The sequence below is a fragment of the Staurois parvus genome, unplaced genomic scaffold, assembly GCF_062004578.1.
Source record: "Staurois parvus isolate SC_StPar_1 unplaced genomic scaffold, SC_StPar_1.0 ptg000071l, whole genome shotgun sequence".
Taxonomy (NCBI): domain Eukaryota; kingdom Metazoa; phylum Chordata; class Amphibia; order Anura; family Ranidae; genus Staurois; species Staurois parvus.
Window position 1 is genome coordinate 8,912,236 of NW_028317867.1, and position 21,813 is coordinate 8,934,048.

General features: G+C 41.9%; 1 protein-coding gene across 1 annotated transcript in view; it reads left to right on the forward strand.

Annotated features, from left to right (window-relative positions):
• ZDHHC2 (zDHHC palmitoyltransferase 2) overlaps positions 1-20,442 on the forward strand; it is a 158,245-nt gene extending 137,803 nt beyond the window's left edge. Inside the window, exons 12-13 of the mRNA XM_089669308.1 lie at positions 10,530-10,601; positions 19,963-20,442. Of these exons, the coding sequence (XP_089525434.1) occupies positions 10,530-10,570 (41 nt within the window). The 3' untranslated portion in view covers positions 10,571-10,601; positions 19,963-20,442. The remainder of the gene's footprint in view (positions 1-10,529; positions 10,602-19,962) is intronic.
• The last annotated feature ends 1,371 nt before the right edge of the window (positions 20,443-21,813 follow it).

Below are 21,813 nucleotides of genomic sequence, written 5' to 3' on the forward strand. Positions count from 1 at the left end.
CATGTTGTTTATGCCAAATTGTCACCCTACAGTCTGAATGTTGTAGTTGAAATCGAGACCAGGCAACGTTTTTCCAGTCCTCTATTGTCCAATTTTGGTGTACCTGTGTGAATTGTAGCCTCTGTTTCCTGTTCTTAGTTGACAGGAGTGGCACCCGGTGTGGTCTTCTGCTGCTGTAGCCCATCTGCTTTAAGGTTCAACATGTTGTGCATTCAAAGTAAAGGGAGACAGGCAGTTACTCTAGACAGGGCTGTAGAAGGCTGGACAGGGCCATAGAAGGTCCTTAACCAATCAGCAGGACCAGTATCTGCTCCTCTGTGCAAGGAGGAACAGGGTGAACACTGCCAGAGCCCTACAAAATGACCTCCAGCAGGCCACTGGTGTGAATGTCTCTGACCAAATAATCATAAATAGACTTCATGAGGGTTGCCTGAGGGCCCGATGTCCTCTATTGGGCCCTGTGCTCACTGCCCGGCACCATAGAGCTCAATTGGCATTTGCCATTGAACATCAGAATTGGCAGGTCCGCCACTGGCGCCCTGTGCTTTTCACAGATGAGAGCAGGTTCACCATGAGCACATGTGACAGATGTGAAAGGGTCTGGAGAAGCCATGGAGAATGTTATGCTGCCTGAAACATCGTTCAACATGACCGTTTTGGTGGTGGGTCAGTGATGGTCTGGGGAGGCATATCCATGGAAGGACGCACAGACCTCTACAGGCTAGACAATGGCACCCAGACTGCCATTAGGTATCGGGATGAAATCCTTGGACCCTTTATCAGATCCTACGCTGGTGCAGTGGGTCCTGGGTTCCTTCTGGTGCACAGCAATGCCCGACGTCGTGTGGCGAGAGTATGCAGGCAGGTCCTGGAGGATGAAGGAATTGATACCATTGAATGGCCCCTACGCTCGACTGGCCTAAATCCAACAGAACACCTCTGGGATATCATGTTTCGGTCCATCTGACGCTGCCAGTTTGCACCTCATACTGTCCAGGAGCTCAGTGATGTCCTGGTCCAGATCTGGGAAGAAATACCCCAGGACACCATCCGTTGTCTCAGGAGCATACCCCGACATTGTCAGGAATGCATACAAGCACGTGGGGGCCATACAAACTACTGAGGACCATTTTGAGTTGCTGCAATGAAATTTCAGCAAAATGGACTAGCCTGCTGCATAATTTTTTCACTTTGATTTTCCGGGTGTCTTTAAATTCAGTCCTCTGTAGGTTGAAAATGTTCATGTCCATCAAACAATGGGGCATCCTTACGTTCCTAACACATTACCCAGTCCATATCAGTATAGATATAGACATGCAGCGTGTGATATTTCCCCATTGAGATCTGATGTGTTTTCAAATTGTTCCTTTAATTTTTTTGAGTAGTGTATTTGAAAATTGATCAAGCCTGATGTACTGACTGTCAATCTCATTTCATGAGGCCCTAAAATGGCAGGACAGTACAAATACCCCCCAAATTATCCCTTTAGTAAGAGGCTTGGTGAGTAATACTGCACTACCCTGGGGAAGTGATTGGGATTTATTTTTGCACTATGATTGCTTATCAGCTGCATAACCAATCATTTCTGACAGTTCTTGGCTTAATTCATGCAGCCATTGAGAACAACTGTGAAAGCTGTGATTGGCTAAACATAGTCATATAGTACTTTTTGCCTGCCCTGTATATTTAGCATGTCTACATTCTGCTCTGACAGATACTCACATGTATATGCTGTAATATAATCATTTTAAAGTCACATCTATCCAAACCATGAGGTAATTTGCTCCGTAGCATGCAGATCATTACAGTCACAGGGTCTTAAAGGGTGCACTCCAATCTAAACAAAAAGGTAACCATTCAGGATGCATTCAGCCTACATGGTCATTACTTCAGGTTTTTATTCAGTCGTTGCTTGCAAACTTCAGTCCTCCCCATTCCCTTTTGTTGGTAATCTGGATACCCTGAAAGCCACCTGCTTGTGATGCTGGAACATACACAGCTCTTGTCCGTCTGATGTAAATAAAAGGTTAGTACTTCAAAGTTTGAGACAGCACCCACAATTGATGCAGTAAGCAGAAAGAGAGGCGGGTATATAGCACATATTTGAATTGGTATACTCCTACTGCCCTCTTACTGACAGTTTATGTATCAGTGTTCTTAACCCTCAGATTACTGTAAAGTGAACATTTTTAGTACAGCGCAGGGGGTCTGCATCCCCCTGGAGATCCAGCCCGGTACATGATTGCATCCGGAGCGCAGCTAGGATCAGGTTCCCGCAGCTGTTGTCTATCTCCAGGTCAGTTTGTTGCTAGGACTGCTGGTGTCCCAGCAACCAATGACATGTTGCCTTAGCAGGAGCATGAAACTTCCTACATCCATACCTGCTCTGTGTCCTGCTCCCACCCTGCTGCTACGCTGACTGCAGCCATACTGTAAGCAAGGTAAGAGTGGACCACTGATAGGGACTCTGATGGGTACTCTGATGTAAGGGGAGTTCTAATGGGGACTCTGATGGGTATTCTGATGTAATGGGAATTCTAATGGGCACTCTGATGGGTACTCTGATGTAATGGAAATTCTAATGGGGACTCTGGTCTAAGCGGGGGCCCTTAAGGTGCACTCTGATGTAAGGGAGGCTATGATGGGGATGTAAGGGGGTGGGGAGTTTGTTTTCCTGAAATTTTTCTCTTTTGTTCTAAATCTAAATCATATTAATATCTTGCTGATTCCGAAAAATTCCAAGTAAAATGTAATCATTCATTGATTTATAAAAGTGCTTTTTTTGAGCTGGCAAATATTTGAAAATATACAACGTGGCCCTCATAATGAAAAGTCTGGAAACCCTTGATAGAGCAAAATCCATCTCTTTGTTGAATAACATTAGTTAGTTTCTCACTTAATGCTGTCACTTGGTATCCTGATTGTAAGTATAAACGTTTTCTGGAATCCTCAAGGTTTACTGGGTGATTATGAATCCCTGTAACTGGGTGGGATGGAATTGGAGGATAGGAATTGGTTGGTGTGTGGAGCTTCCTGCAGTGCATCTTGGCATCAGAATACACCTAACAGAGTTTAGTTCATACCAGGTGAGGGGATTTACATCACTCCAAGTTCCAAATAAACCGACAAGTAAGCAACATTTTTCATTTCAAGGAAAGCTGTCTAGGGAGAAATAAACGAGCTGGTAACTCACTTGGTACACAACCTCCCAACTTAATGCCTCTAATTTGGCATCCCTCATGCACAGCTAGCTGCCTCGCTCTAGAAAGCCCTATTGTTGCTGAACAGTCCATAATCTGAGCATGTAAAAATATACATAGAAAAAAAACTATGTTATTTGGGTCGGAGTTTTCTGCGGCTGAAGATTCAAAGTAAGCAGTCATGTGAGAAGAGGCTGCAAACCAATACACCTGGCTGCAAGAAATACAGAAAAATCACATTGCCTGACCATTGTAGTGTTTTCTGTAGAATATTAGCTATTACTGGATGATTTTTACTAGGTGTCTAGAGATTATTTTTTTTAATAGTGTATAAACATTACTATAGAGTGATCAGGACACTTGTCGTGATGGGGTTTATTTACTAAAGCTGCAGAGTGCAAAATCAGGCTTGCGTCTGCATAGAAACCAATCGGCTTCCAGGTTTTATTGCCAAAGCTTAATTGAACAAGCTGAGGTTAGAAGCTGATTGGTTTCTATGCAGACATGAGCCTGATTTTGCACTCTGCAGCTTTAGTACATAAATCCCAGTATGCACAGCATGTATAGTGTTATGTGCCATTGTGTTAATTGTCAGATATAAATGGAGATGGTTCAGAAGTTCATTGTGGTGGCCTGGCCTTTCAGTGCTGTTTGTGTTGGTGCAGAGCACTGCACTTTGTATTGTATCATTGGCTCTTCCAGTAGATGGCTTTCTATGCTCACACAAAGAGCAGTACACCACTAAACTAAACAAATAACTAAAATACTTTCATTGATTACAAGGCTTTTTCTGTTTCAATGTTTTTGTTGAGATTTTAAGAGGTCATAACAAGCCATGTTTTGCCCAGGCAGGGGTGACATCAAGCCGGCTTATAAAAAGACAGTGTATGTACGTAAATGATTTATAAAAGTGACTCCGCTCCTACAAAGCAACAAATACAAACCTAAATTCAAAATTAATGCAAGAATACCAAAACAGTGACTGCTGCAGTTTTAACCATGTGCAACACAACCACAGTGCATTTGTTATAATGGAATGACCTCTAACCGTGCATATCACAAATATCAACTCTTACAACAAAACATACTTATAGATAGTCCCTGAATATATATAAATGTATATTGTCCCAATTAGTGAAAAAGTGCCGGTGCTCTATTGAAATATGGTGCCCCATATAGACTTGCACTCACCCTCTGTTGGTGACCAACTATCACTAGTGTGGTCAACTGCACTTGTGGGGCAAACCCTTATATGATCCACTCTGGCTGGTGATTCAGAACAGCCAGCATAGGAAGGAGAATTTCTCAGAGGAAAAGAAGATGGAAGAGAGGGTCCCATAGTGTAAAACCATAAAGCATCTTTATTGAATATGTTTAAATATTTCCACTCACATGAAAAGGTGCCCTATGTACCAGCACCCAGTATATTCAGCTGTGTAAAAGCACTACGATGGCTGCTTAAAGTTTTACACTATGGGACTCTCTCTTCCATCTTCTTTTCCTCTGAGAAATTCTCCTTCCTATGCTGACTGTCCTGAATCACCAGCCAAAGTGGCTCATATAAGGGTTTGCCCCACAATTGCAGTAGACCGCACTAGTGATAGTTGGTCACCAACAGAGGGTGAGTGCAAGTCTATGTGGGGCACAGAGGCACTGTCAAGTGGAGCACTATATTTCAATAGAGCACTTTTGCACTAATTGGGACATTATACATTTATATATATTCCGGGACTATTTATAATTATGTACGTAAATGAGTATCAGAACAATAAAGTGTTACCAGGACCTGAAAGGGCCAGGTCAAAGAGATAGGTAAATACCACAGACTAGACTGCATTGTCTCCTGGAGGACAGTAGTCCTCATCAATAAGCTTCTTATCAGAACAGAAGAGGAGAGGGAGAAAGCAAAGAAAGAAAAGTAAGAGGAGAGAGAAGAAGAAGGAGGGAGAGAGAAGCCCTGGGAAAGGCAAGTGCCATAGATGTGGGATATATACAGGTGAGGTTTATAGCCAACCATAGCTAGTCTGGGGCAAGGGCAGGAAAGAGTAACTTATCCATGGTTTCCAGACTTTCAAAAATTTAGCATGCAAATCCTTCAGCATGCTGGACATCTGTTCAATAACCATCAGAGCTATCATTCTGGTTTTCACCCCCTGGAAAGCAACAGACAATCTTCCAGGCATAGGCAATAGTTCGCTTAGCAGAGATAAAGAGGTACGAGGCCAATTTCTGCTGGGGTGCGAAAAGGCCCAGTATAGGGCAATGTAAAAGAGCCAGCTGGACATCTTTATGAACCATCACGTAAAATAATGTCTGCAGTAGGCCAAAGACTTTGGACCAGAAGCCAAGCAGACATGATCATACCCCCTAAAACATCTGTCACTGTTGCCAGTATAAACATGCGCAAGCCTAGCCAGGACCCAGTACCACCGCAAGAGTACTTTTTAGGCGGCCTCGAGGGTGGTGGTGTTGAATGAGCATTTCGCTATCGTTCTCCAGGCCTTGCTCCAGTCCTCCCCCTCAATCCTAGATCCAAGATCTCACTCTCATTGTGTCACATAGGATAAGGTCAACAAGGATGATCTACGATTAAGAGAGGCGTAAAGCAATGAAATAAGACCAGGGGACCCTGAGGAATGTAGACAGGTATGCTCAAAATATGTCTTATGCAAGGGATAGGTGGTAGAAGTAAGATGAAGAGACGAGATCCAGTGCTGCAAAAGCCTTCTGCCAGCTGATGTCACTGAGCCAATCAAGGCTCTGAAGAAATCCTGACTTTAATGTTGGGATCCACAAACATTCCTGGCTTGCAGCTGGCTCAGCCTCTAAACTTGCTGCTGAGAGCCTGAGCCAGCTGCTCCTGTCCTCTCCACAGCCCGCTGCTCCAGTAAGCGCTGGAGGGGCAGAGCAGAGAGCTGGAGACTGATAGTCACTGGCTCTGTAGACTGAAAACTGAGAGCTGAGCAATCAGCGGTCCTTGATTGTTCAGTTCTCGGTCTTAAAGCCGGTGAAGGACAGGTGCAGCATCGGACCAATGTTGCATCCACCTAAATAATTATGTGCATTTATTTTAAAATCGCAAACTTCTCTTTAAAATGCTGTTGAGTCACTGCTGGAAGGGAAGAGTAGAGAGGAACAGGTAATTTCTCATGAAATTGCAAACTTGAGATACGTTGTTCTGCTTTTGTAGTTTTGAACTTGGGGAATGGTTTGAACCTCTGTTGGAGATGGCCACACGAATGGCAGTGACAGAATGATAATGCGGCTGGCCTGCTGATACGTTTCAGTAACTAATCCCTTTATATATATTGCTCTGAGGAAGGGGATTCGTCCCTGAAACCCATCAGCAGGCCGACCGTACCATCAGTCGGACACTGCCATTTGTGTGGCCATCTACATGGTCTTACAGACTTTACATACATGCTATGTTTGTGAGTATGTTTTTTGCCTTTTTTTACATTTTAAATAAACCTTGGATAACGCACTAGGTGTTTGCGCCACCTGTGTGCTTTTTTCTAGTTGTTGATATCCCCATCTGAGGAGGGCTGCATCTCTGGAACGCTATCCATAGGCTTCTCTTGTTCTTGTTCCCCTGGTCTTCCCCTGGCATTGATTCCCTTGAGGCGCTGGAGAGTATATACATTTGTCTGTTTGTTGTTGCTATGTATTACTTGTCTCCTCCATGTCGATTATTTGTACACATCCTAAAATTTCAAGATACCTATTGTCTTTCAGACCAGCATACCTCCCTCTCACTGTTGTTTACTACGCTGTACTCTCAAGGGCATGTGTTCTGTTCCATCTTTCTCTGTGTCTGTACTCAGTTCCTCACTTCTGCATCACGTTGAATGTATATAAATGAAGGTCATGCTTTCTTTCCTCTTACCTTAGTATCTTATGCCCTTGTCTCCTAGCCCTGGATACAAGTGCTGAGATGTATCAACAATGTGTTGTCATTGCGTACCTTGTCAAAGATTTAGCACTGTGCTGTGTTAGCTGGAGTTACTTGAAGATGTATATAGTGGAATCGATTACATTGATGACATGCACGATAGATGTCAGTTGAATAAAACATCAAGCCCAAACAGCACGGTTATGTATTTTGTGTCTAGCCAGATGATGGTAAGCTACGACCTTGATGTCCTAGCAGCAGATCATTTCATTGTATAGCAATAACACTCCACAGAATAATGTGTCTTGGGTCTCACACACTGCGTGATAATAGACCTCAGGAACAACCTGTTACGGGCTAATGGCTTCATGCAAAATAATTCATGTGGAATGCACTTAGCTGCTCTACCTAAGGGGAAAATATAACAAAATTATAGGTTTCTTTTTCTTTTAAAAGGTAGTAAATATGTTTGAGCACAACGTAATATGTATAATTATAGATTTGCGTACAGTTTATTTTCTTCCTGTTTTCTAGGTCACTGACCAAAATATAAATAATATAATGAATTTAAAGGGCACATTTCATTGGGCATGCCGCCTATTAAAGTGGAACTGAAATGAAAAGCGAAGATTTACTGTGTTATAAGGAACATTTAGAAATGTTAAAGCAGAGCTCCAGTCAAAATCTAAAAATATAAAGGTCAGCAGCTACAAAAACTGTAGCTGCTGACTTTTAAAAAAACAGACACTCAACCGATATAAAAGGGGTTAAAAATGAAGTAACCCTGTACAGGTACAATGTGGAACCACATAGGGTGATAGACCAATATAATGAATAAAGGAGTATGAATAGTAATCACTCAATAATGTCCCATGTGATAGAAGTAGGAGTCGGATTGAAGACTGGTTGTGCTATAGCCATGTATAGTAAGTGGATGAGGGGGCCTAAATGTCCAATAACTTATGCAAAATGAGGCTTGCCGGTCATTAGCAATCCGGGTAGATGTGTCTCGTAGATAGGCCAACTGTATAGCACCATCCGCTCCGGTAGTAGCCAGATTCATAAACAGCAGTAAGTGTACATTTTTCATTTATTTATTTCAGGTACTTATATAGTGTTGTCAATTTATGCAGCGCTTTACATATATATTATACATTCACATCAGTCCCTAACCCTCAAGGAGTGTACAATCTAAGATCCCTAACTTACATTCATACATACACATACTAGGGCCAATTCCAGCATGTCTTTGGACTGTGGAAGGAAACTGGAGTACCCGGAGGAAACACACGCAGGCACAGGGAGAACATGTAAACTCCAGGCAGGTGGTGCCGTGGCTGGCATTCGAACCAATGACCCTAGTACTGCCAGGCGGAAATGCTAACCATTTAGCCACTGTGCTGCCTAGGAGTGTGGGAGGAAACTGGAGTACATAGGTTATTAACTGCTCACCAGTACCTTTGGTATTCACTGAGCTTAGTTCCAGCAGGCCACGAGTAGTTAAAGGACAGTACTGCTAGATGGCGTCGAGATATATTTCTCATATGCTGTACAGCGTCGGCGGTAGTGGAAGTCTGGTCCTGTCTACCGTATGTATAGCTGGAGCTGCTGGATGCCCAAATGTGTGATGAAGGATGGACGAGACAGAACGTGGTGATGTCACACACAGAGCGGGCGTGGGGAGGTGCAGTCCAACATGTGTCGTCCAATAGGCTTGGGCTTCTTCAGGGAGCCTATCTACGAGACACATCTACCTGGATTGCCAATGACCGGCAAGCCTCATTTTGCATAAGTTATTGTACATTTAGGCGCCCTTCATCCACTTACTATACATGGCTATAGGACAATCGGTCTTCAATCTGACTCCTACCTCTATCACATGGGACATTATTGAGTGATTACTATTCATACTCCTATATTCGTTATATTGGTCTATCACCCTATGTGGTTCCACATTGTACCTGTAGCTTTTATCGCCCCCCAAGTGTGTATGTTTGAGGATGTATGAGCAGCTGCTAAGGTGACTAGACATTGTTGTCTTTTTAAATTTGGTGAAGTGATGGTGGTGGTGTGCTCAGCTTTTGTGTGTATATTTGTGCAATGCACATTTGTTTTTTCTAATAAAGCCCTTTTTTGATAAAGCTGCATGGTCCCATATGAAACTATCTTCTGGGGGAACTCTTTTACTGTTGACTGGCTCACTACCTCTGCTGGAAGTTTCCAAGCATCAACTACCCTTTCAGTAAAATAATACATTCTAAGATTAGTTTTGAACTTTCCTTCAGTTAGTTTGAGGTCATGTCCCCGTGTTTTTGATCTTGGTTTCATTGAAAATACTGCCCTCTTGAACCTTATTCATTCCCTTGATGTATTTAAAGGTTTCAGTCATTTCTCCCCTTTCCCTTCTTTCCTCTAGACTGTACATATTAAGTTCCTGAAGTCTCTCCTGATATGTTTAATCCCTTAGCCCTTTCACCATTTTTGTTATTCATCTCTGGAATCATTCGATCTTGTCAATATCCTTTAGCCAACTGCATATCCACTGAACCACCCAAGGGTTAGTCCTAGCTTGTACAACATTTGTATTCGTTCATGGAACTGTATCAAATGCCTTCTAAATTCAATATATGCTATGTCCTAGCTTGTACAACATTTGTATTCGTTCATGGAACTGTATCAAATGCCTTCTAAATTCAATATATGCTATGTCTACAGCACCCCTCTGCTCCAAAACGTTGGTAATATGTTTACAAAATTCAATCAGATTAGTCGGACATTATCTACCTTCAGAAAAACCATGCTGTTTTGGGTCCAGCAAGTTGTGTATTTTTAAGTGATCAATGACCCTTATTTTTCAGGTATGATTCCATTAACTTGACTACAACTGATGTTAAACTCACTGGCCTGTAATTTCCAGCTTCTATCTTGCTGCCCTTCTTGTGTACAGGTATAATATTAGCTGTCCACTAGTCATGGCGAACATCTCCCTTTAGAAGAGATTGATTAAAAAGATCCGTTCTCTTAGAACTCTGAGATGAATACCATCATGGCCCATTGCTGTATTAAGCTTTTAAGCTATTTAAAGTTTTATCTCTTTTCTTAATAGATTTAGCAATTTCCTCTTCCTTTCTGTGCTTTGGCAGCACTGATAATGTGTTTGGCCGCCTTTTGTCTATTTCTATACTCTTCTCTGTCAGCTACACCTCCTGTTTCCTTGAATTTTCTATATGCTGACTTTACTTATCTATGCCTTTACTATCCTACTTACCTTTTTCAGAAGGAGAGTTCAGTTTTTCTTGAAAGATGGAAAGTAACCATTTAATTTCTGGAAATCATTTTGTGCCATATTTCTGCCAGCTAGGAAAACTAAGAATTTCTTTAGATGTATTGTTTGTGCAATCTTTGACCACACGGTTTTTGTCTCTGCTCTTCTGCAGGTATGAGCAACCCTGCAATGACAATTGAGAAAGAAGCCTAGCTAATCCAAGTTCTGGAAGATGATGAAGAAAGTAGGTTTAATTTGTATTACTGACAAGCTTATAAAATATATCATCCAACAGTATTACAGAATACAGAGCATACTCTCATATATTTCTGCCCTAGTGTTGTGTATCAAAGCTGTATTTTAAAGGAAGAGGTACTGTATCCGTGTGACAAATAGGCAAGGTTATGAAAAAAAAAGCCTGGAAAACAAAAGAAAAACTGTAGTTCAGTCCAGAATAACCCCTTCTACTACAAGCGTGCCTCAGTTTTGTAGTTAGGCAGTACTAGTTAGGTAGTACTAAGGTCAAAATAAAAAAAACACAGAAGAGTGTCACTCAGTGTACTACAAGAATAAAATTTCATGGTGAGTACAAAAATCCTATTTTCTTTCTCATCCATTGAGGGACACAGGTATCTTTAACCTTTGGGAAGTGCAAAAGCAGACCAGCTGAGGGGTGGGCAACAAAGCAAACAATCACAAACAGCTCAAGATAACAATGGAGAACTGGAGACTGTCTGGGGCTCAAAGAGCCACCTGAAAAATCTTATACTTGAAGGTGGCATCAGGTAGTATTAAAACATCCACATGGTAGAATTTAGAGAACTTCTGAACAGAAGACCAGGTAGCATGCTGCCTACCAAAACTGAGAAACAGGTGCTTGATGTTGAAGGGTCCAGGAATGCCACTTTGTGAATGACAGTAGCATGTGAAGAATGTCTCTAATGGGTTCAAAGAACTGTTTTTGAAACACTGAAGGAGAGACAGATTCAGATCTCACAGAGTCACTGGGAAACGGATGGGGAGAGCTACATGCAAGACCCCTGTATAAAGATCTCAATTAAAGAGTAAGAGACCGGTGGAAACAGAACAGAAAGGGCAGAAACATCTCCCTTGATCATGCTGAGACCCAAACACTAGTCCAAACCTAGCTGAAGGAAAGAAAAGATTTGTCCCCTGGAGAAGTTCCTGAGTAGCCCTCAGACTCACAGTAACTGAGCTATGCCTTCCACATCTAGTGATAGACCTTGTGGGAAGTAGAATTACAAGCTGTCTCTTAGAACCTGGTCTTCAGCAGCCATGATTGGAAAGCAAGCCTTAGTACAGGAGATTCTAATGATCTGGCAGTGTCCACAGAGCATTTGCCAAAAGTTATAGCAGGTTAGCTTACCACATTTGCCTGGTCCAGTCTAGGGCAATGAGGCTCAGCTGAATGCCTTCCATCCTAATTCTACACAGCAGATGAGGAAGACTTTTCAAAGAAGGAAATGCACAGATCAGAGTCACTAGAGCATCCATTGCTTCATCCAAAGGATCCTTGCACTTGGATACAAATCTTTCTAGTTTGTGGTTGAATCTGGAGGCCAGACGGTTACACCCCCCCCCCTTCCTTTGTGTCTCCCACCTGTGACATTGGTCCCGGAACAAAAAGCACTGTCCTGCGTCCAGGAGTTTCTGGCTGAGGAAATCTGTCTGCTAGATGTCTACGCCTAGAATGTATATGGTTGAGATAAGCTAGAACCCAGGACAGGATCTGATCTACCTCCATCGCTGCTGAAAGACTTCTGGTTACCCCCTGATGGTTGATGTACGCCATCACCATGGTGTTATACAATTGAATCCAGGTTGGATGATCCTCCATCAGGTTGGTCCAACACTGAAGGGACAGCCAAATCACCAGAAGCTGCAGGATGTTTACTGGGAGATAAAATTCTTCTGAGGAAAATGTAACAAAAACAAAAAGACTTAACAGGCTGGCATCTCTCATGCAAATTTCTGCACAGGGCTAATTTGTCCCATGATGACAGAATGTCGCAATGCGATGTCAACAGTGAAACTGGACGAAGAGAACTACTTCTTCATCAGCTCCAAGACTCTCATGCAAAAGTGGAGATTTGGACAGCTTCTTAACTGAAGAGTTTGAACTTCAGACTAGAGAATCTGAAACTTTCCCATTCCCAGAACCAAATACTCCAAGCAATGACTTGTTTCCAGCAACAATTTCTGGAGATATAGGATTCATTCAAACCTCTGGACTGTCTAAACAGTTAGTATTTCTTGAAGCTATCTATGGTGTCCAGCATTTTTCTGCTCTGAATGGTACTGTATATCTATGCACTACAGTACAATCCACAACACTACTTAATCAAATGTCACTATGTGACACTTTGAATAAAGCTAAAAGAATAAAAATGTAAGCATTTCAGCTTATTGCACTGCTCCCTGCCAGAGCTCACTCTGATGTACCTGCACGATAAAATGCTGACCATGTGGGCTAGTGTGAACATAGCCTAAGAGATATACTGTCCGAAAGAGCCCTTGCCAACTGTTCTCTCAACAGGAAGCAGAGTCAGTATCCTACATTGGGAATAATACAAGAATGTAACAGCTAATATAGGAGGCAGCATTTTGGTGTACACTCAAGGTGCAAAGGATAGGTTGGAGGGCAAGACCACAAACTGGTAGTGTAGAGGGTCCTATGGCAAAACATATAAATTGCTAATGAGCTGAAAAGATAGGCAAGTAAGTATTTTTGATATATCCACAGAAGCCATAAAGGCTCCCTTGTGAAGAGGTGATGACAGATCTTGTCCACATTTTTTGCAACATGTAAATTACACCTTTATCCAGGAAGCTGTAGATGACTTGATGACGATCTAGCCTGTGCAAAGACACAGGAAGATTGGAAGTATGGAAATAAGGCGGGGGGATAGGGAATACAATTTCAGTTTGTAGTCCTGGGACACTACCTTCTGCACGCAGGCAGTTGGAATGGGGGTACACTTTCATATATATATATATATAAAGGCTAAGGGTTTGGCAGACTGGGAATGTCACACTTTGTGGGTGGATGGGGACACAAGCTTGGGGGGGGGGGGATCTCGACATTGAAGTCAAGTAAAGAAATTAAAGGAACATTTCTTGACGTTCAGAGAGGGGGCGGATGACTTTACAGTCTGAAGAGATGTTTTCCCTTGTAGATCAAATGCTTGTCGCACAAGGGTTTAAAGTTTCTGCAGTCCAGTATTTTAGCCAGTGTTCCCACACATATCCACTGATGTGAGGCACATGCAACAGATGAGACAGGAGGCTTCCAGCAAACTTTCTTAGCTAAGATTCACATCTACAGCCATCTGCTCCATGCATTCAATAAGCAGGAAATCAACCACAGTAGAAGTTAGAGCTCTTTCAAGGTATTTTGACCAATCAGGGATGGTTTGAGAAGGTAAAATCACAGCCAGGATCACAAGTAGAGTAGGACCCCCAGCATTAACAGAGGGCTTAAAGACAGGTGCATCCTCCATGGTATAGTGCAGTGGAAAAAATAATTATCTGATCCCTGGCAAATTTTGTTTGTCCACTTACAAAGAAATGAAGGGTCTATAAATTTTATCATGATGATGATATCATTAAATATTAGAGACAGAATATCAACCAAAATTCCAGAAAAAAATACAAATACAAATGTTATAAATTGAGTTGCAGTTCAGTGAGTAAAATAAGTAATTGATCCCCAAGCAAAACATGACTTACTAGCTGGAAAAACCCTTGTTGGCAAGCACTGAGGTAAAACGATTCTTGTAGTTGGTTACCAGGTTTGCACACATGTCAGGAGGGATTTTGGTCCACTTTTCTTTACAGATGTTCTCTAAATTCTTAAGGTTTCTTGGCTGTCGCTTGGCAACTTGAAGTTTCAGCTCCATCCATAAATTTTTCATAGGATTAAGATCTGGAAACTGGCTAGGCCACTCCATGACCTTAATATACTTCTTCTTGAGCCACTCCTATGTTGCCTTGACTGTATATTTTGGGTCATTGTCATGCTGGAAGACCCATTCACGACCCTTCTTCAGTGCTCTGGCTGAAGGAAGAAGGTTCTCATCCAAGATTTTACAATACATCACTCCATCCATTGGCCGCTCAATGTGGCAAAGTCAACCTGTACCTTTAGAAGAGAAACAACCCCAAAGCATAAAGTTTCCATCTCCATGCTGTAGGGATGATGTTACTAGAGTCATAGTAAGCATTTTGTTTCCTCCACACATGTCGAATCAAGTTAATGCCAAAGAGCTCAATTTTGGTCTCATCTGACCACAGTACTTTCTCAAATTGACAGGACTATTCTGTGTACCACATGAGCACATAATAATTCTGGCTCCCACAGACTGGCTAACTGGTAGGGGTTCAAATACTTATTTTACTCAGTGAACTGCAACTCACATTATAACATTTGTATCATGTGTTTTTTCCGGCATTTTTGGTTGATATTCTTTCTCTATCATTTAAAATACACCTATGATAAAAATTATAGACCATTTCTTTGTCAGTGGGCAAGCTTACAAAATCTGCAGGAGATCAAATAATTATTTTCGCCACTGTAATTGCCTTGTTAAAATGGAAATTGGGGAACAGGCAGATTTTTTATGCAGAAGAGACATAATGGGGTTTATTTACTAAAGCTGGATAGTGCAAAATCAAGATCACTTCCACATAGAAACCAATCAGGTTTCCAGGTTTTATTGCTAAAGCTTAATCAAACAAGCTAAGGTTAGAAGATGATTGGTTTTTCTGCAGAAGTGAGCCTCATTTTGCACTCTCCAGCTTTAGTAAATAACACCCAATATGTCCCTTTTGCATTAAAGTTTCTTACATGGCTGTCTTTCCCTGTACATTGAGCTGCACGTTTCGGCAGTACCGAGATGACTGAAAGCTCGTGCATGCTTGGAGATGACATCTCGACCCGGCCAATTAAAACAGAAGTAGGTAGGTACCCAGAATCCTCCCAGGCGAATATGCCAGCGGCCGGCAAGGAGCTGTGGGTATTTCGGATCCACAGAGGGCATGGACCATTTCTGATTAAACCTTAATGCCTTCATAGCTCCAAAATTTTTAAATGCCCCAAGACTCTGGTAGGAGCAGTAGGCTGATTCTTCAGTTTCAGAATGATGTGCATTACACCAATAAGTGCCGAACATTCTCCTTTATTTAGGGAGTAATACAAAAGGCTGCAGGTAAATTGGATACAGAATTTGATGTAGAGGGCACAGGAATGTGCTTGTGGCCTCTTCAATCAGAGTGAGTAATTAGAGGGAAGAACAATAAAAATGACCAGAGACCTCTCCTCCCACAGGGCTGACCATAAATAAAACAGATATGGTGGACCCTGGTATATTAAATAATAGAGAGAAAACCAAGGTAGGAAGGCAAGCCAAACACCTGTGAGGAAGCTACACCCAAGTAACAGCAAATAGAAACAATTAGGATCAAGGCCCCTTTCACACGGATGTTCCCCTTCTGTCCGTTGGATTGGATCAGATGGCAGTTGGATGAAAACGGACAAGCGGTCTGTTTCCATAGAGGACAGTGGGCTGTGTCAGTGTCTGCTCTGCAGCAACAGAGCAGACACGGAGCAGTCATCCACTTCCTCAGCAGGGATTAGTGGGGAGATGCCCTGCTGAGCAAGCGGTTTCGCTGACGGGTCTCACCCGGGTGAAAGGGGTATATTTGGGATTAGTGAGCCTTGAGTGGACTGGAAAGGAAAGCTCTTATACATGCTAGTATGCAAAGCACAGACAGACACTTTCCCCCAGGGAACCCAGGTAGGTAAAGTAGTTGGTGGAAGAAAAGGAAAGCCAGAGAAACAAAGGCTCCTTCATCCAGGTTCCAGGGGATGCAGAAACAGCCTGGTCTTCAAGTGATTAAGAGGCATTTGTGTTTATCTGTTAAAGTTAAATAGTATTTTAATCATAATACTGGCTTAAAAGATAAATTCACCTTTAGTAATATACAGTGCCTTGAAAAAGTATTCATACCTCTTTAACCACTTCCCGTCTGACCCATGTATATAAACGGCTGGATGGTGGTAGTGCAGGGTTGGGTGGCCGTTTATAAACATCCTCCCTGCACCCTGCTTGTGCGCGCTCCCTGGGAGCGCGCAGCACCGCGATCCGGGGCCCGCTCTGTCCTCCAGACACAGTGGAATACCGATCGCCGTACGGGAACCCTGTGCAATGTCCTGATCATGTGATCACTGATTGGCCAATCAGTGATCACATGCAGAGTAGTAAGCAAGATGTCACTTGTGACATCATTGCTTACTACATGTGAAATCTGTGAATGATCACAGAGGTCACATGGTACAAGGCAATTCACAACAGCCTTGTACCATGTGACAAGCTGTGACCAATCACAGCTCACACAGTAGTTCTCAATGAATGCAGCTAGAGAGAAGGAGAAATTATTACTTTTACAGCCTTTATGGGTGTAAAAGCAATCAGTGTGAAAAAAAAAAATCTTCTATGGTGATACTGTACTGCTAGGGTGACAGTATGTAAAAAAAAACCCATAAATAATATAAAAAAATGTAAAATGTTTAAAGCTAATGTGGGTAATTTTGTTTTTACTAAAAAGATAACGGAATAAATTTTGGCCAAGATTTATGATGAAATACTATTTATTTGCAAAATTTTTTAAGAAAAACACTTTTTAAAAAATTTTTTGGACTTTTTCATTTACACAGCAAAAAAAATAAAAAATCTCAGTGGGGAATAAATACCACCAAAATAAAGCTTTATCTGTCTCAAAAAATGCTAAAAAAAATTCATATGGGTTGCATGACCGTGCAATTGTCATTCAAAGTGTGATAGCACTGAAAGCTGAAAATTGGCCTGGACAGGAAGGGGGTAAAAGTGTCCTGACTGGAAGTGGTTAAATGTTCCACATTTTGTCAGGTTACAACCAAAAACGTAAATGGATTTTATTGGGGTTTTATGTGATAGATCAACACAAAGTGACACATAATTGTGAAGTGGAAGGAAAATGATAAATGGTTTTCAAAATATTTTACAACTAAATATCTGTAAAGTGTGGTGTGTATTTGTATTCAGCCCCCTGGAGTCAATACTTTGTAGGACCACCTTTCTCTGCAATCACAGCTGCAAGTCTTTTGGGGATGTCTCTACCAGCTTTGCAGTTCAAGCTCTGTCAGATTGGATGGGGAGCGTCTGTGAACACATTCTAACACATGAATATTCTTTGATCTAAACCATACCATTGTAGCTCTGGCTGTATGTTTAGGGTCGTTGTCCTGCTGGAAGGTAAACCTTCACCCCAGTCTCAATTCTTTTGCAGACTCTAACAGGTTTTCTTCTATGATTGCCCTGTATTTGGCTTCATCCATCTTCCCATCAACTCTGACCAGCTTCCCTGTCCCTGCTGAAGAAAAGCATCACATGATCCTGTCACCACCATGTTTCACGGTGGGGATGGTGTGTTCAGGGTGATGTGCAGTGTTAGTTTTCTGCCACACATAGCATTTTGATTTTAGGCCAAAAAGTTCAATTTTGGTCTCATCTGACCAGAGCACCTTCTTTCATATTTGCTGTGTCCCCCACATGGCTTCTCACAAAGTGCAAGCGAGACTTCTAATGGCTTTCTTTCAACAATGGCTTTCTTCTTGCCACTTTTCCATAAAGGACAGATTTGTGGAGTGAACCACCAATAGTTGTCCTGTGGACAGATTCTCCCACCTGAGCTGTGGATCTCTGCAGCTCCTCCAGAGTTACCATGGGCCTCTTGGCTGCTTCTCTAATGAATGCTCTCCTTGCCCGGCCTGTCAGTTTAGGTGGACAGCCATGTCTTGGTAGGTTCGTAGTTGTGCCATACTCTTTCCATTTTCAGATTGAACAGTGCTCCGAGATTAAATTACACACAGGTGGACTCTATTTACTAAGTAGGTGACTTCTGCAGACAATTGGTTCCACAAAATTTTAGGTAGGGGTATCAGAGTAAAGGGGGCTGAATACATATGCACACCACACTTTTCAGATATTTATCTGTAAAAAATTTTAAAAAACCTTTTATCATTCTCCTTCCACTTCACAATTATGTGCCACTTTGTGTTGGTCTATCACATAAAATCTCAATAAAATACATTTACTTTTTTGGTTGTAACATGACAAAATGTGGAAAACTTCAAGGGGTATGAATACTTTTTCAAGGCACTGTACATGTTACTAAAGCACCTGCTTGCACCCCAGCCCAATCCCCCACTGTGAAAAGCAGGCGGGGGATCTTCTCCCCGCTTCTGCTGTCACAATTCAAATACAGAGCAGCCATGTGTGGCTCCACCTGCACAGCCGCATTGTAGTCCATTCATTTACAGAACTCTGAATGAACAAGTACCAGCTGCCATTGCAGCAGGCAGCTTGTGGTTCTCAATGATCTGTGAGGGTGCTGGTGAGCGTCTTGTAGTTCATTGATCTTCATGGACTTCAGTAACTGCCTGCCTGGATGGGAGGTAAGGGTAGATAATGTACTAAGAATCTGCAGGAGCCTGACATTACACCCATGATCTGCTAACCGCAGATGCAATGCTTTATGGCTTCTAAGAAAAAAAAAAATTAAATGCACATTTTTTTTTACCCACAAACAAATGTGCTTATTATTAATTTTTTTAAAAGGTGAACTTGGCCTTTAAAGTGGACAGTAATGTGTTCCCAGACTATACACACTAAGGGCTCATCCAGAAATTCAGCAGCCCTTGCAGGTGACTATGAGATGATATGTTACCTCCTCACTGCCTGTTTTAACCCTTAAAAAGCCAAACCACCATACCACAACCATCGGCTGAGCGGCTGCATGTTCTTGTTCAGGTGGGCGGTCAAGAACGGTAAAACCATGGCTTAGCCGCCTGTTTTTACTGCCCCTTGGCTGCATGTCTAAACGAGCCCTAAATAAGATTCTAGATAAGTCTTATAAATGCTTAAAACGAAACATAATTTATCTCTGTAGCTGTAGGCATTGTTAGGAAATTTATCTTCAAATTTCACAGATCTTGTGCAGAAATCTCTGCTATTTTGTATGGATACAGAATCTTGGCAGCCTACCAACTCTCCAGTGTAAACACAGCAGGTGTTTCTAAGCTGTTAGAATTGACTTGAGAAGTGTTCTTGCTATCTTTGAGGATCTATGAGAATGAAATGCAATACAGCTAGAGAGATCAGGGATGGCCTGTTAAAAAAAAAAAAAAAAGCATCTTTTTATCGTAAGAATTTTTTAACTACTTTAATATCTATAGTCTGAGCAGAGAAGATCTATCATAATATATTTTTACTGTTCTGTCTCCTTTGGGACAAAGTACATGTAGTACTTTGCTCTGTATTCCTAGGAGCTTCTTATCCCTAGCTGTGAGGTCCGACCTGCACCCCTCCAGCTCTGAGTACTTTGCCCAAACAAGCAATGACAAGAGGGATGCAGAGAGGGATGTGTGTGCCAGGCTATGCATTCTTCTTGCCGTTCTCAGAGCCGAGCCGAGCTGCCGTTATGCAGCATCCGGTTTACGATAGCTCTTAAATACACAATAATGATGTTAGTGTTGTTTTCTGTAGGTTGAGGCCCTTGTGCAGAAGTCCATGTGAGGAAGAAGTCACGCTCTCATTGGCTAGCTTTACATCTGTTTCTAGAGATGACAGCACTGATTGGCTCTCCATTGCTGCTACAAACATGCAGACTATTCCTCCCATCTGGTATAATGTGGACACCAGGGAATGTGATCATGCAAGCAGTGTGCTGGGGTACAGTATTTCAGTGATGTGAAGGAAGAGGACGTTTATGTAGTAAACACTTGGCAGTCCTGTGTTGTATGCAATGTACGGTTGTATTTGACTGTGTTTATGATATTATAGCACAAACAAGCATTATCAGAATTCCTCTTCCAAGAACGAACATTCTTATATATTTCTCGAATGCAAAGCACTTCTTTTGAAAAGCAGTATGATTGCAGCATATTTTCTATGTAACTCCAACAGTATATAAACTAATGAGGCCAAGTAAGTGTTATTGATGAACTCAATAAAGAATCAACATCTGATGAGCCTGATGAGCATTTATTCCTATTTACTTATGACATTAAAGTGTTACTAAACCCAGGGCCCTGCATTCACTATATCTGGTCTCCCACACAGAACATGGAAATGCAATTATTTTAGTAAATATAAACTGCTAAATAACCTTTTTTCAGCAGTCTTGTGACTTCTACAAGCTTTAACCAGTGCTCTTCTGGACACTGATAAAAGTTTTCTTTCTGCTCTAGGAAGATGCAGGACCCCTGACCTCTATTTGGACAGCGACAGAAAAGGAAAAAAAAACCTCTCTAACAAATACACACTAAACTGAGCATGTGCAGAAGGGCTACCGGTTCAGTCTGTCTTAGTGGACATTTGAACAAAAGGAGGGGCAGAGAAGTCAGGATCAAGCAGCCTTTTTACAAAATGCAGAAAATTAACCCCTTAGGTTCCACAGTGGTTATAACAAGTATGCTTTACTGCATATACTGATTGATTTTACTGTTGTGGGTGAAGTAAGCTTCCTGTTCGCCCTATAGCAGTAATACTGCTTCAGGGCGGCACAGGTGCCTAAAATCACGTGTATATATATATATATGTGATTTTGCAACTCCAGGTAGGGGGCGCACGTGAGCTATTCACGGTCTCAGCTGTCAATCACCGGGTCCCGGCCGGTGATTACTCGCCAGCACCCAGTGATCGTGGAGCATTAGTGACGGCGGAAGAGAACTGTATGTAAACAATAGAGTTCTCTTCCCTGTCAGCTCCTGCACACTGCTTTGCATGGCTCTTCATACCAAGGCCATGCAAAGCAGTGTGCTTACAGTTGAAAGCACTAACACAGCACACAGTTAACCCTTTGCTTGTCTTACATTAACCCCTTCCTGCCCAGTGCCATTAGTACAGTGTCAGCGCGTTTTATTAGCACTGATCACTGTATTGGTGTCACTGGGGATTGTCAGTGACACCAAGTCAGTTCCCCCCCCGTGTCAGAATACCAGCCATAGTCCCGCTATAAGTCTCTGATTGCCCCCACTTCTAAAAATTAAAAAACAAAATCCCAGTATATATACCTCCATTTCTAAACGCTATAATTTTCACGTAAAAGAATGAAGTTACACGTATTGGCATTTTTTTTTAGCAAAGACATAGCAGAGTACATTTTGGCCCAAATTTATGATGAAATTTGATTTTTTTTTTTTTTTTACTGGGCATGTTTAAAAGCAAAAAGTCATAAAAATAGTTTCTCAAAATTGTTGGTCTTTTTTTTTATAGCGCAAACAATAAAAAATACACGATCAAATACCACTGAAAGAAAGCTTGTGTGGAAAAAAAAGGACATAAATTTCATTTGGTTGCAGCGTTGCATGACCACACTATTGTCAGTTAAAGTAA